Below are 12,503 nucleotides of genomic sequence, written 5' to 3'. Positions count from 1 at the left end.
GGAAGTGGCCTCATAGCTAATAAGAGGAAGGAAGCAAAACTGAGATAGTTCGAACATGTGAAGAGAATGTGTGAAACGTTGACTATAACAAGTTTTATAAGAGATAGATGTAAGTCGAAAAAGAAAGTTAGACAAGATATAACATATCTCAACTTATTGCAGACATGATTCTGGATACGAAAGTATGTAGGTTGAAGATTCTGTAGTACATAGCCAAGTGTTGTCATACTTTTGAGTAGGATAAGTAGCATTTTTTAGTATTCACGACACATATTATTCTTCATTTTTTATTAAAACACGTTTCATTTACTTTGTTTATCTTTCTATTGTATTGTCGCTATTTTCCTTCTGATCCTTCTTTGATTACACAGTTCATCGAAAACAACCTTCCTATCCAATAAAAATAGAAGTAAGATCTAAATAACCCTACCCTTCTCACATCCCACTTGAGGGACCAATGAATATGTAAATGTTGTTTACATCCAAAAAGAATAACCTAGATTCAAGGTATGATTGTCAAATTTACTTCTAAATATTATTAATCCTTCAGCCCTTCACCTATTGACTCGGAATGCAAGCTACGTCGATCCATTTTCAACTTCTATTCGTTACGCTTAAAAGCTCCAACAAACCCTTATACAAAATAGTATGGAGAACATATAAGTATTCATTAACTTGTTCCAAAATACCAGTTACACCTAACAAACAAGTGTATTGTTACAAGTACCAGAACACATTACCATACATATGTTGAGTCCATCGCATATTGTGGTCAACTTTTGCTATTCATTTGCTACAAGTAATTGTTAAAAAGGAACAATAATTAGAGTTGAAAATAAAAGATTTGGTGGTTGGCAAATTGATAAGATTTGCAACCCTTTTTTGACTTTGCTATATTTACCTATGTCATTAGTGACATAGGCATGAATTTCTCCTTCTATAAATAAAGCATTCTTGCTCATTTGTAGAACACACCAAGTTAGAGAGAAAAACCATTTTGAGAGCAAAGTGAGGCATTCCATAGACTACAATCTGAACTTCCTCAGCAGAAAAGATTTACTTTGATTTGCGATAACAATACTTTTTGGGGAAAAATGATGGAAGCCAACACAAGTAGAACGATTACTTTGAATGGTGTTACTTATACCATTTGGAAGGGGAAAATGGAAGATATGCTTTATGTCAAGAATTTTTACAAACCAGTATTTACCACTGTGAAGCCTGATAATACAATAGATGAAAAGTGGAATCTGTTGCACGGACAGGTTTGTGGATTCATTAGGCAATGGGTCAACGTGAAGTGTTGAACCATAGTTCTGGGGAAACACATGCTCGAACCCTATTAGAGCATCTTGAAAGTTTGTATGCTCGGAAAACTGACAACAACAAAATGTTCTTAATAAAGCAGATGTTGAGTTTAAAGTGTCGTGATGGTTCTCCGATGACAAACCATCTGAACAATTTTCAGGGAATCATGACCAATTATCAACTATGGGCATCAAATTCGATGAAGAAATTCAAGGCTTGCTTCTACTTGGTTCACTACCAGACTCTTGAGAAACATTTAGAACTTCATTGTCAAATTCTGCTACGGATGGTGTGATCTCTATGGACCCGCCAAGAGTAGTGTATTGAACAAAGAGATGAGAAGAAAACTCAAGATTCTTCTTCGTCGGATGTCCTGATAACTGGCCCCAAGGGGAGAAACAAACTCGTGGTTCTCTGTGTAGAGAACAAAATAGTAGCAAATCCAGAGACAGACTTCAGGATATTGAGTGTTATCATTGTGGCATGAAAGGACACAAAAAAAAGTTTTGCAGGAAGTTGAAGAGGGAGAATAAAAACAAAGAGGAAACTAAAGAAAATGACAATGAAAATTGTCTAGACACCGTCATCACCGAAGATCTTGTTATTGTCCTTGATGCGGATATTATAAACATTTCTTGTAATGAGTCAAGCTGGGTTGTGGACACCCAATTTTGATCCTCCCCGATAATAATTAATTTCTGAACTTGTTAATTTTCAAACGATTTGGAATAATTAGCCCCATATAAAACTCAAACACTTTTCACAATTATGTGTATAATTGTGTCATTATATGAATATTCGAAAATCATCTCAAAATATTTTATTTTTTTGAATTAACTTAGTTTAAATTATGGTTTTAATTCTGAGTCTTTTAAGGTTAATTGAGTCTATTATTTTATTTCTTTGAAATTAAGAAGCTCGTTAATAAATTAATGTTAATTCATCTCATTTAGGTTCTAGCTGAATTTTTAAATTTAACTCAATTTGACTATTTTTTTTTGAAAAAAAAACTCCAAGATCTAACCCATTTAATGACCAGATGCTAGGCCCTCTTCTTTCAATTTGCCAAGCCAGCCCAACTCTTTCTCCTTTCCAGGAAACCCAACCCAATTATCCAAAGAAACTCTTTCCAAAACATTACCCACCAGCAGCCTAAATACTAATACGAACAACAATACCAAAAGACACCACGAAACAACTGCTATATGTTCTCTTCTTATCCAGAGACGAGAATTTCCAGCAAGTTCCAAACCCAGCTGGAATCGACCCAACTCCAGCAAATACCCAACCCGGCAGTCCACTTCAATCATCCTTACTCGAACAGGTGTCTCGATCTTGCGCCTCAACCATCCTTCATCAAAATGGACGGCTAACTTCATTTATGCCATTGAGGAATTTGTATAAGATGGTGCTAATTCCAGCAGCCTTATCCTGGAGAGAGAAGATTCAAATTTGAGTTTCAAAAAAAAAATACACTTGTTTCCCGCCTTTTTCAATTCAAATCTTCCCTCTATAAATACCCTACTGTCTTCATTGTTATGGGGGACTTTTTAAAAAAGAAAAAAAGTGAATTGATAAAGAGAAAAGTTGGAAAAAAGTTGAAATAAAATGGGGAAAAGGTTGGGAAATTTTTAGAGCAAAATATTGAGGGAGTTATCATTAGAGAAGAAATCACAGAAAAACTGCTGGCTGTGCTGCTATATATGAAATACTTAAGATTAAGTCCTGAAACCAGAGAGTGAGGTTCAGATTTTGTTTGGCCTTCTCACTCGTATCTTGTTTACGGGAGTTTGTCGGAGTCTGACTTGTGGTAATGGAATTGCTCTCAAACTCGTTGCCCCATTTCGTTGCTCATTATGAGGTAAAAGCCTTTTTCTTCACTGTACAAGTTTTTATGTTTCCTCTATGTCTCTGTGTGAATGACAATCTCTCATTTTGCTTCACTGTTCTTTTAAGTTCTGTCGATATATGATATAAATGTGTATATTGCATATGTCATCAATTATATGGCTTCCAAGCTTGAAAAATGCCTCCTTACGTATATTTTTTCCCAAAATGTTGAAGGTTCATACCCCTTTGAGTTCATTGTTGGTTTCTACTGCTAATTGATCTCATCTTGTTGTCTATGGTTTGTGGTTTGGTTTGAAATTCCAAATTTAGTTTACTATAGATAAATTTGTTTTCTCAATCTGTCGTGGTTTATTTATTTCGTTTGTATCTTGATTAGTGTAAATAGTATGAATTAGATTGCTCGCTGTCCGGACAAGGTAGTGTTCCTTTCAAAGCATTCTATTGGTTTTCTTCTGTTCCGGATATGTCTCACTATTGTGTCGTTGTGTCATTGCTGCTGGGAAATGGGAAATGGAGAACTTTAGTATAATATTTGTCTTGTTCATGATTCAATCTTCTGTTGATTCAAGTCATTGTTGTCTCATTCAATATGGAAGATTCATCATTTCTTGGTTCGAGTAGCGCTGCAAATTTCCTTCTACCGCTGCAAATTTCCTTCTTGAATGTTTGTTTGGTGATATTGAACCTCCTCTCACATCTTTTTCGGTTTGAATCTCCAAAGCTCTACCTCTTATTTAATGTTGTTATCCTTTAATAAATTAGAGTAAATATTGAAAACATATCGGTATGGAGATTGCCTGTCGCACTATTTGCTATGTGTTAAATGGGCCGATTTATTTTCTATTTCCCGTAAGTCCCTGTTCACAGCCTGCCTTAGGCTAAGTTTTTCTTGTATTTTGCATTGCTTCAAAGGCTCATCTACTATTTTACCACATTATTTGATGCCCATGATGTCTTGCACGGTATGAGGCTCTTTTCACCCCAGTTTTTACTGTGATTTGCCCTTTTCGTTTTTTTTTATAACAAGTATGTTGTGGTATGTCTCTGTCTTATCTCGTCCCCAAATCATGCCAAGACTAATTTCTTTATGATTGTTCCTTTATTGGTATTGAGTTTCTGATTTCTGGCTACTTCTTTCTCACGTTCTAATTTTGCTTTGCATTTACTGTTTGGCGCGTAATGCTATGAAGTTTATGCCTTCCTCTCGTTAAGATGTAAAAAAAAATAATTAAAAAAATAAGTGAATAATAATAATGAAGGTAAAAATGGTTACTGTATGGAGCCTTAAAAGTAAGCTTCATAATATTTTCTTCCCTGTCATTTATCCTGTATTAGTTAGCATGAGCTTTATACTAGTTTCTTTGGAATTTTGTATTAAGTATATTTTATAGTTGTCAACTGTTTGTATAGCTCCCAGATGTGTCTAAAACATGATACGTAGCTTCGTATGTTCGGAAATCTATGTTACAAGCTTATGTGCGGATTCAAAGCGGTCTTACTCCCCTCTCATGGAAGCCCGTTGACACTACTTTTCCTTCATTTTCTTAGTTAGATTATTGAATAATGGAAAAATTACTTAAATACACTCCTTTAATTACCTTAATAACCATTTATTCCTACTTATTATAAAAATTTCAAACACCCCTTATTTCCCCCAATTAAAAAAATATAAAAAATACATATAGATTTCCACCCTTTTTTCAGCCAATTGACAAGTTTTACTTTACCAAAATAAAATCCTATTTTCAAGCTACCCACTTCCCCATTAACAGCCCCAATTAAAAGTTACCATATTAAATTTTATTCCTTTTTTATTTCCTCACATTTTAGGAGGATAATTTTCTCTCACCACACGCCTTAAGGGATTTTACTTCCCCACGTTTTAGCAGATTTTTTATTCTAGATTTTACTCTAAATTTGAATTCCAGTAGAATTTTGCAGCCATATCAATTTGGTTTTTTGTAGGAGTCTCCATCAAGTATTTAAATTTCTAAGTTTTTAAAGGGTAAAAATTTTAGTCTCCTTCTTTCTCTTCATCGTGTGCTTTTACAAATAATATGGAAGAGGGTAAATCTGGAGATGGTGATTCTAAACGTGTGTATGATTCTGATGATGAAATGTGGGCTGAGAACAGATCCAAAGATTGCATGACCCATTATTCATGAAGAACAAGAATGTAGTTAAGCCAAAGAAAAAGACTGAAGAAATCCATAAAAAAAAGGCCAAGAAAAGTTACACATGTTGTTTCCAGACCCACACTTCCTAAGGTATGTGTTTAAAATTCATAATTTTGTGTTTTGTTGATAAAACCCTAATTTTAAATTGTTGCATGTGTTTGTAAAATGATGTATAACCATCATGTTTGTACAGTTTTAATGTGTATCAGATGCATAATGTTTATCACTAATTTTGAGTTGTGTATTAGTGAAAGCACCATGTTTGTACATTTTAAAGGTTTTTCAGTAAATTTGTGTTATCGATTAGTAAAAGCATCATTTGTTCTTCAGTTTTAAGGTGTATAAGATGTCAATAATTTTGTGTTTTGTATTTAGTAAAATCAACATGTGTGGTACAGTCGTAGAATGTATCATATACATATTATAAATTCAGTGTATTATAATTTTGAATATGATGTATCATATACATTCACTTAAAACTGAATATGAAAGTTTATATATAATATTATAGTTTGTCAGTTTATAAGACGTATCATATACATCTGATAACTCATATGTATTTTAGGAATATGAATATGATGTATCATATACATTCATATAATTCAAGCGTCTTATATTTTCTACATTACAGCAAATTTTTGTTATTAGACAAGTACAATTTTTATATTTTATTTTTTGTATAAACAGGGCATTAATTATGTTATTAAAAAAAATACCAGCACATCCATTGAGGTTTGGAGCGACTTTCAATTTTGATTTTGTGAATAAAATCAAATTATCAATAAAGGATGACGGCGTTGCAATGTTCAAAAAAAACAATTTTTGGACCATATTTGGAAATTCCAAAATGTAATTTCCAGGGTCAGATTATTAAGTGTTTGTTGTTGTTGGAGCTGCGACATGAAAATAAAGATGTACTGCATGTTCGTCATGCTAATGGGAATGTATTGATGTTTGGTATGAAAGAATTTGCCATTGTAACTGGCCTAAAATGCAAAGGAAATGTTAAGGATTTTTCATATCCTAATTCCACTCCGAGCCGGTTATTACAAAAATATTTCCCTGATTGTCCTACGGGTATAACCAAGAGTCGATTGATACAGCGTTTTGCAATGGGTAATTGGGAGACCACACAGGAATCTGTGGAAATGGCAATAGTATACTTCATCAATACTTTCATGTTATCCATCTTGGTGAGACCTTCATACGTATAGAAGAATTTCTAATGGTCGAAGATGGTAGGTATGAAATGTATCCTTGGGGTCAGATTGCATTAAATAAGCTGACTACATCACTCAGGCAAGACTTCAACAAACGCAAACAGATGTATCGCTTATTTGGTATGCCTTATGCACTCAACATTCTGATTTATGAATGTGCATCTACTCTAAGTCCAGACCTTGCTGTTAAAGTAGCGAATGGTATTCCGAGGATATGTAATTGGACAGTGGTGGCTGAAAAGCCAAAATATGAAAAGTTAATGACTAGCATTTCTCCGAGGTAATATTAATTTTAAATTATCTTTTAATAGTGTATCAATAAGCTTTATAATTTTTGTTGTAAATAACAGTTTTTTCGTTATACATAACATTGTTATAACATTAAACCATTTTAATTGCGGAATACTTGTTCAAACATTGTACCAACGCCAGATGAGGTGGAAGCCCTTGATTTACTTGATAGTCAAGTGGTCAACAGAAATGAACTATCCACGCCACCTGTTGGTGCAAAAAAAGTGCAAATTAAAGATAAGTCAGGTTTTGAGGATTTTTCAACAAGCCCTCCTGATCATTTATTGAGAAGATCATCTCATATATCTGATACATCATCTCCACCACCACTCAAGAGGAGAAAGAATACTGATACACACAAAACAAAGGGTTCGAAAACTTTGTCAAAGCAGTTAAAGCCGCAATTAAATCAGTCATTCTCAATGCCATCTGAAGAACCTACCCCGCCTGCTAATGTATCTTCTGCCCATGTATCTTCACAAGTCTCAAAAGATAAGTCTGTATATCCCGATATTGAAGAACTATAACAACATATGAAGGAATACGTAAGTAACGATATTTATTTTTTAATGTTAATTCATAAATATAAAACTGAATGTGTAATTTTTTTTGAATAGGTTGACTGTAAATTTGAGTATCTTGTGAATTTGATAAAGGCAAATCACATTGAGGTGATGAATTTTAAGAATAGGGAGGATGACCAACAACCAAAGGTAATGTATTGTGTATGCTTATTTTCGTTGTGTGTTATAATTTTCATAGGTCATTATGTTACAAATTCATTTAATGAAGGATATGGGCGGCAAGTCTACACCGCACATGGTTGAAGTTTCCGATGAAGAAGGCAATGATGGACACCAAGCAACCTCTCCGATACAACTGGAATTTGATGTTGACAGTCAGGTTTCATTTACTTTATTAATTTTGTATATAAAATTATATAATTTATCATTAACTTATTTTTCTTTAAAAAATAAAGACTGAAGATACATTGAAGAATCATCAAGTAATGAAGGACGTTTCAGAACTTCAATCCCCAAATTCAAATAGTCATCATACTGATGAAACATGTGAACACAGTAAGGTAATTATAGCAGATTAATTTCATTATTAGTATTCATCCAATTTTCAATGATATATGAAAATGTACCAGTATGATACGTTTAATTTTAATTATATTATTATGATACATTGGTGTTTTATTTGATCATTATGATACATTGCAGTTTAATTGGATTAATATGATACATGTTTTTTACTGTTCAAGTTAATGTGTATGATACTATACTTTTTTATTTAGTGTGTACGTGATACAGTACATTGCAAGATACATATCTATGTGACTACTTAAATTTGTTTGTCTCATATATACAATTTGTAGTTTGCTGTTATCTGTCCTTGATACATTAACAATCATTTTGTGTATAATTATTTGTTGTTTGAGGTATCATAAATTGATCAGTACATTTTTTTATTCAGGATGCTCCATCAGCGCAAACGCCTCATCATTTATTTGAAGGAACAATGAACGAAGATACATCGGTAATTTATTCTTCATGTATCATATCAATATCATATGTCTATCAATATATTTTTAATTATCAGTGTAAACCATATAGGATTCTACACCATCTGGTTCAATATCTCCAGATACACGAGAAACTATGAATACACTTATTGCTGATCTAGGAAGTCTGCTTATTCATGCAAATCAACAGAAGTTAACCGAAAATCAAAGTTTGCTTTCGGACAGTCAATTACCAATTGATATTTCAATCACAAATATTGTTGTCCGAAGCGAAATAAATACTCCTCATGCACGTATCCGGATGCCTTCGAGAAACTGCAAATCTCCTTATTTAACTTCATTTGGGTCAACTGAAAAAGGAAAAGCGGTCATGACTGATGTAATTCGTCCAAATTTTCCATTTCAAGGATGTGAGATCACAAACCAAGCCCCTTCATATCTGATTGATAAGTTTATTGAGTGGGTTACTACAGGGCTTCTTAAAGCTCATTCAAAAAAGTAAGTTTTATATAATAGTATTAAATCTGTTCAATTTTCAAATTGCAACTATTGTTACAATATTGAATAACATCTTTTCATTACGCTTTATGCTATAGGAAACCATCAGAAGATAAATACAAATCAAGAGCATCTTCATTGGGTTTTGAAATGATGGATTATGTCGTTGCATTTCCGACAAATAAGAATTGGTTTTATGCCATGTCTCAGCCTAAAAACTGTTGGACTGATCAGGTAGTTTTATATATAAATGCTTTCATAATAATGTATATGATACATTGAGTAAATATGTTATATATACATATCAAAATCATATATCACTTTCAGTGTCTAGTATTTTATTTTTGTTAAATGTTTTTCAAATGTATAATTATTTTTATATTTTTTTGTAGCACATCGATGTTATTTTTTACTACATTCGTAAAAAATCAAAACTTTGAAGCATGAATCAGTATAGATACACAACAGTCAATGGTTTGTTCAGCACACATATCAACAATATCCATGATAGGTATTATAACAATGAGGCTGATGATGATATTAGTACCCAAGAACACCTTGATCGTGCAAGAGCTGTATCAGTACATGAGAGGTCAGTAATCAACGTCATGAAAGGTTTTTCAATACCAGCTGGATTACCATGGCATCTGGTGGACGATGTTTATATTTCGATTAATTATGATGGAAATTTTCATTGGGTATTAGCTGTGGTTGAATTGAATAAGAGGTTGATACGCGTGTATGACTCTTCTTTGGGCACAAGGAAACGTGTATATTCTGAGGAGATAAAAAATTTGTCAAGGATGCTACCTTCTTACCTCATTGACAGTGGTTTCTTTGAAAACACTGAGTGGACAAACTGGTCAGTTCTTGATGCATACAAGGACAAACAAACGGGTGTACCTTTAGAGTCACATATTCCTTTCAACATTGAATACGCTGAAGGTATCATGCAACAAGAAGACGATAGCCTGTAAGTATTTTCAATTCTGGTCTACAATATATGTTTAAGCTATTATACAAATTTATGTTATGTATTTTGTTGTAGGGACTGCGGGTTATACGTAGCTACATTTGCAGAGTTTTTGAGTGACCAACTTGTTATACCACCTGATACTGATGGACATCTTGCGATGTTAACATCTCAATTCTGCTGCGGCGTATCAGGTGGTATAACAAGTTGGTCATTCAAAAACTCTGCAAATGTAGCTACGTATAACCCGCAGTCCCTACAACAAAATACATAATATAAATTTGTAAAATAGCTTAAACATATATTGTAGACCAGAATTGAAATTACTTACAGGCTATCGTCTTCTTGTTGCATGATACCTTCAGCGTATTCAATGTTGAAAGGAATATGTGACTCTAAAGGTACACCCGTTTGTTTGTCCTTGTATGCATCAAGAACTGACCAGTTTGTCCACTCAGTGTTTTCAAAGAAACCACTGTCAATGAGGTAAGAAGGTAGCATCCTTGACAAATTTTTTATCTCCTCAGAATATACACGTTTCCTTGTGCCCAAAGAAGAGTCATACACGCGTATCAACCTCTTATTCAATTCAACCACAGCTAATACCCAATGAAAATTTCCATCATAATTAATCGAAATATAAACATCGTCCACCAGATGCCATGGTAATCCAGCTGGTATTGAAAAACCTTTCATGACGTTGATTACTTACCTCTCATGTACTGATACAGCTCTTGCACGATCAAGGTGTTCTTGGGTACTAATATCATCATCAGCCTCATTGTTATAATACCTATCATGGATATTGTTGATATGTGTGCTGAACAAACCATTGACTGTTGTGTATCTATACTGATTCATGCTTCGAAGTTTTGAATTTTTACGAATGTAGTAAAAAATAACATCGATGTGCTACAAAAAAAATATAAAAATAATTATACATTTGAAAAACATTTAACAAAAATAAAATACTAGACACTGAAAGTGATATATGATTTTGATATGTATATATAACATATTTACTCAATGTATCATATACATTATTATGAAAGCATTTATATATAAAACTACCTGATCAGTCCAACAGTTTTTAGGCTGAGACATGGCATAAAACCAATTCTTATTTGTCGGAAATGCAACGACATAATCCATCATTTCAAAACCCAATGAAGATGCTCTTGATTTGTATTTATCTTCTGATGGTTTCCTATAGCATAAAGCGTAATGAAAAAATGTTATTCAAAATTGTAACAATAGTTGCAATTTGAAAATTGAACAGATTTAGTACTATTATATAAAACTTACTTTTTTGAATGAGCTTTAAGAAGCCCTGTAGTAACCCACTCAATAAACTCATCAATCAGATATGAAGGGGCTTGGTTTGTGATCTCACATCCTTGAAATGGAAAATTTGGACGAATTACATCAGTCATGACCGCTTTTCCTTTTTCAGTTGACCCAAATGAAGTTAAATAAGGAGATTTGCAGTTTCTCGAAGGCATCCGGATACGTGCATGAGGAGTATTTATTTCGCTTCGGACAACAATATTTGTGATTGAAATATCAATTGGTAATTGACTGTCCGAAAGCAAACTTTGATTTTCGGTTAACTTCTGTTGATTTGCATGAATAGGCAGACTTCCTAGATCAGCAATAAGTGTATTCATGGTTTCTCGTGTATCTGGAGATATTGAACCAGATGGTGTAGAATCCTATATGGTTTACACTGATAATTAAAAATATATTGATAGACATATGATATTGATATGATACATGAAGAATAAATTACCGATGTATCTTCGTTCATTGTTCCTTCAAATAAATGATGAGGCGTTTGCGCTGATGGAGCATCCTGAATAAAAAAATGTACTGATCAATTTATGATACCTCAAACAACAAATAATTATACACAAAATGATTGTTAATGTATCAAGGACAGATAACAGCAAACTACGAATTGTATATATGAGACAAACAAATTTAAGTAGTCACATAGATATGTATCTTGCAATGTACTGTATCACGTACACACTAAATAAAAAAGTATAGTATCATACACATTAACTTGAACAGTAAAAAACATGTATCATATGAATCCAATTAAACTGCAATGTATCATAATGATCAAATAAAACAGCAATGTATCATAATAATATAATTAAAATTAAACGTATCATACTGGTACATTTTCATGTATCATTGAAAATTGGATGAATACTAATAAAAATTAATCTGTTATAATTACCTTACTGTGTTCACATGTTTCATCAGTATGATGACTATTTGAATTTGGGGATTGAAGTTCTGAAACGTCCTTCATTACTTGATGATTCTTCAATGTATCTTTAGTCTTTATTTTTTAAAGAAAAATAAGTTAATGATAAATTATATAATTTTATATACAAAATTAATAAAGTAAATGAAACCTGACTGTCAACATCAAATTCCAGTTGTATCGGAGAGGTTGCTTGGTGTCCATCATTGCCTTCTTCATCGGAAACTTCAACCATGTGCGGTGTAGACTTGCCGCCCATATCCTTCATTAAATGAATTTGTAACATAATGACCTATGAAAATTATAACACACAACGAAAATAAGCATACACAATACATTACCTTTGGTTGTTGGTCATCCTCCCTATTCTTAAAATTCATCA

General features: G+C 32.9%; 2 protein-coding genes across 3 annotated transcripts; one reads left to right on the top strand and one right to left on the bottom strand.

Moving 5' to 3' along the window:
* The first annotated feature begins 2,464 nt into the window (after positions 1-2,464).
* On the top strand, positions 2,465-10,011 carry LOC107032326. Its single transcript, XM_015233921.2, has 12 exons — positions 2,465-3,169; positions 5,294-5,426; positions 6,024-6,836; positions 6,989-7,392; positions 7,465-7,560; positions 7,640-7,750; positions 7,827-7,931; positions 8,327-8,389; positions 8,467-8,873; positions 8,972-9,107; positions 9,266-9,846; positions 9,922-10,011. Exons 4-11 carry the CDS (start codon positions 7,381-7,383, stop codon positions 9,311-9,313), a joined length of 978 nt encoding a protein of 325 aa, XP_015089407.2. The 5' UTR covers positions 2,465-3,169; positions 5,294-5,426; positions 6,024-6,836; positions 6,989-7,380; the 3' UTR covers positions 9,314-9,846; positions 9,922-10,011.
* Positions 10,012-10,062: 51 nt separating this feature from the next.
* Positions 10,063-12,202, bottom strand: LOC107001766. 2 transcript variants are annotated; one of them, XM_027912061.1, is made up of 6 exons: positions 12,092-12,202; positions 11,636-11,698; positions 11,152-11,558; positions 10,918-11,053; positions 10,178-10,758; positions 10,063-10,102 (listed from the first exon to the last, which is right to left on the bottom strand). In XM_027912061.1, exons 1-5 carry the CDS (start codon positions 12,164-12,166, stop codon positions 10,555-10,557), a joined length of 885 nt encoding a protein of 294 aa, XP_027767862.1. In that variant the 5' UTR covers positions 12,167-12,202; the 3' UTR covers positions 10,063-10,102; positions 10,178-10,554. The 2 variants fall into 2 exon arrangements, with proteins under 2 accessions (XP_027767862.1, XP_015055228.1); XM_015199742.2 differs by having other exon boundaries at positions 10,206-10,758.
* Positions 12,203-12,503: the final 301 nt, after the last annotated feature.

This window comes from Solanum pennellii, chromosome 10 (assembly GCF_001406875.1).
Source record: "Solanum pennellii chromosome 10, SPENNV200".
Classification (NCBI taxonomy): Eukaryota; Viridiplantae; Streptophyta; class Magnoliopsida; order Solanales; family Solanaceae; genus Solanum; species Solanum pennellii.
This window is presented reverse-complemented; position numbering and strand designations above follow the sequence as displayed.

Bases quoted from the DNA above. Each gene is read 5' to 3' on its own strand.
- LOC107001766 (XM_027912061.1), bottom strand. From the start codon at position 12,166: ATGAAGGACGTTTCAGAACTTCAATCCCCAAATTCAAATAGTCATCAT. The intron at 11,699-12,091 runs GTAATTATAACA...TTTTTTATTCAG, and splicing joins AAACATGTGAACACAGTAAG to GATGCTCCATCAGCGCAAAC. The intron at 11,054-11,151 runs GTAAGTTTTATA...TTTATGCTATAG, and splicing joins CTTAAAGCTCATTCAAAAAA to GAAACCATCAGAAGATAAAT.
- LOC107032326 (XM_015233921.2), top strand. The intron at 7,932-8,326 runs GTAATTATAGCA...TTTTTTATTCAG, and splicing joins AAACATGTGAACACAGTAAG to GATGCTCCATCAGCGCAAAC. The intron at 8,390-8,466 runs GTAATTTATTCT...TAAACCATATAG, and splicing joins CAATGAACGAAGATACATCG to GATTCTACACCATCTGGTTC.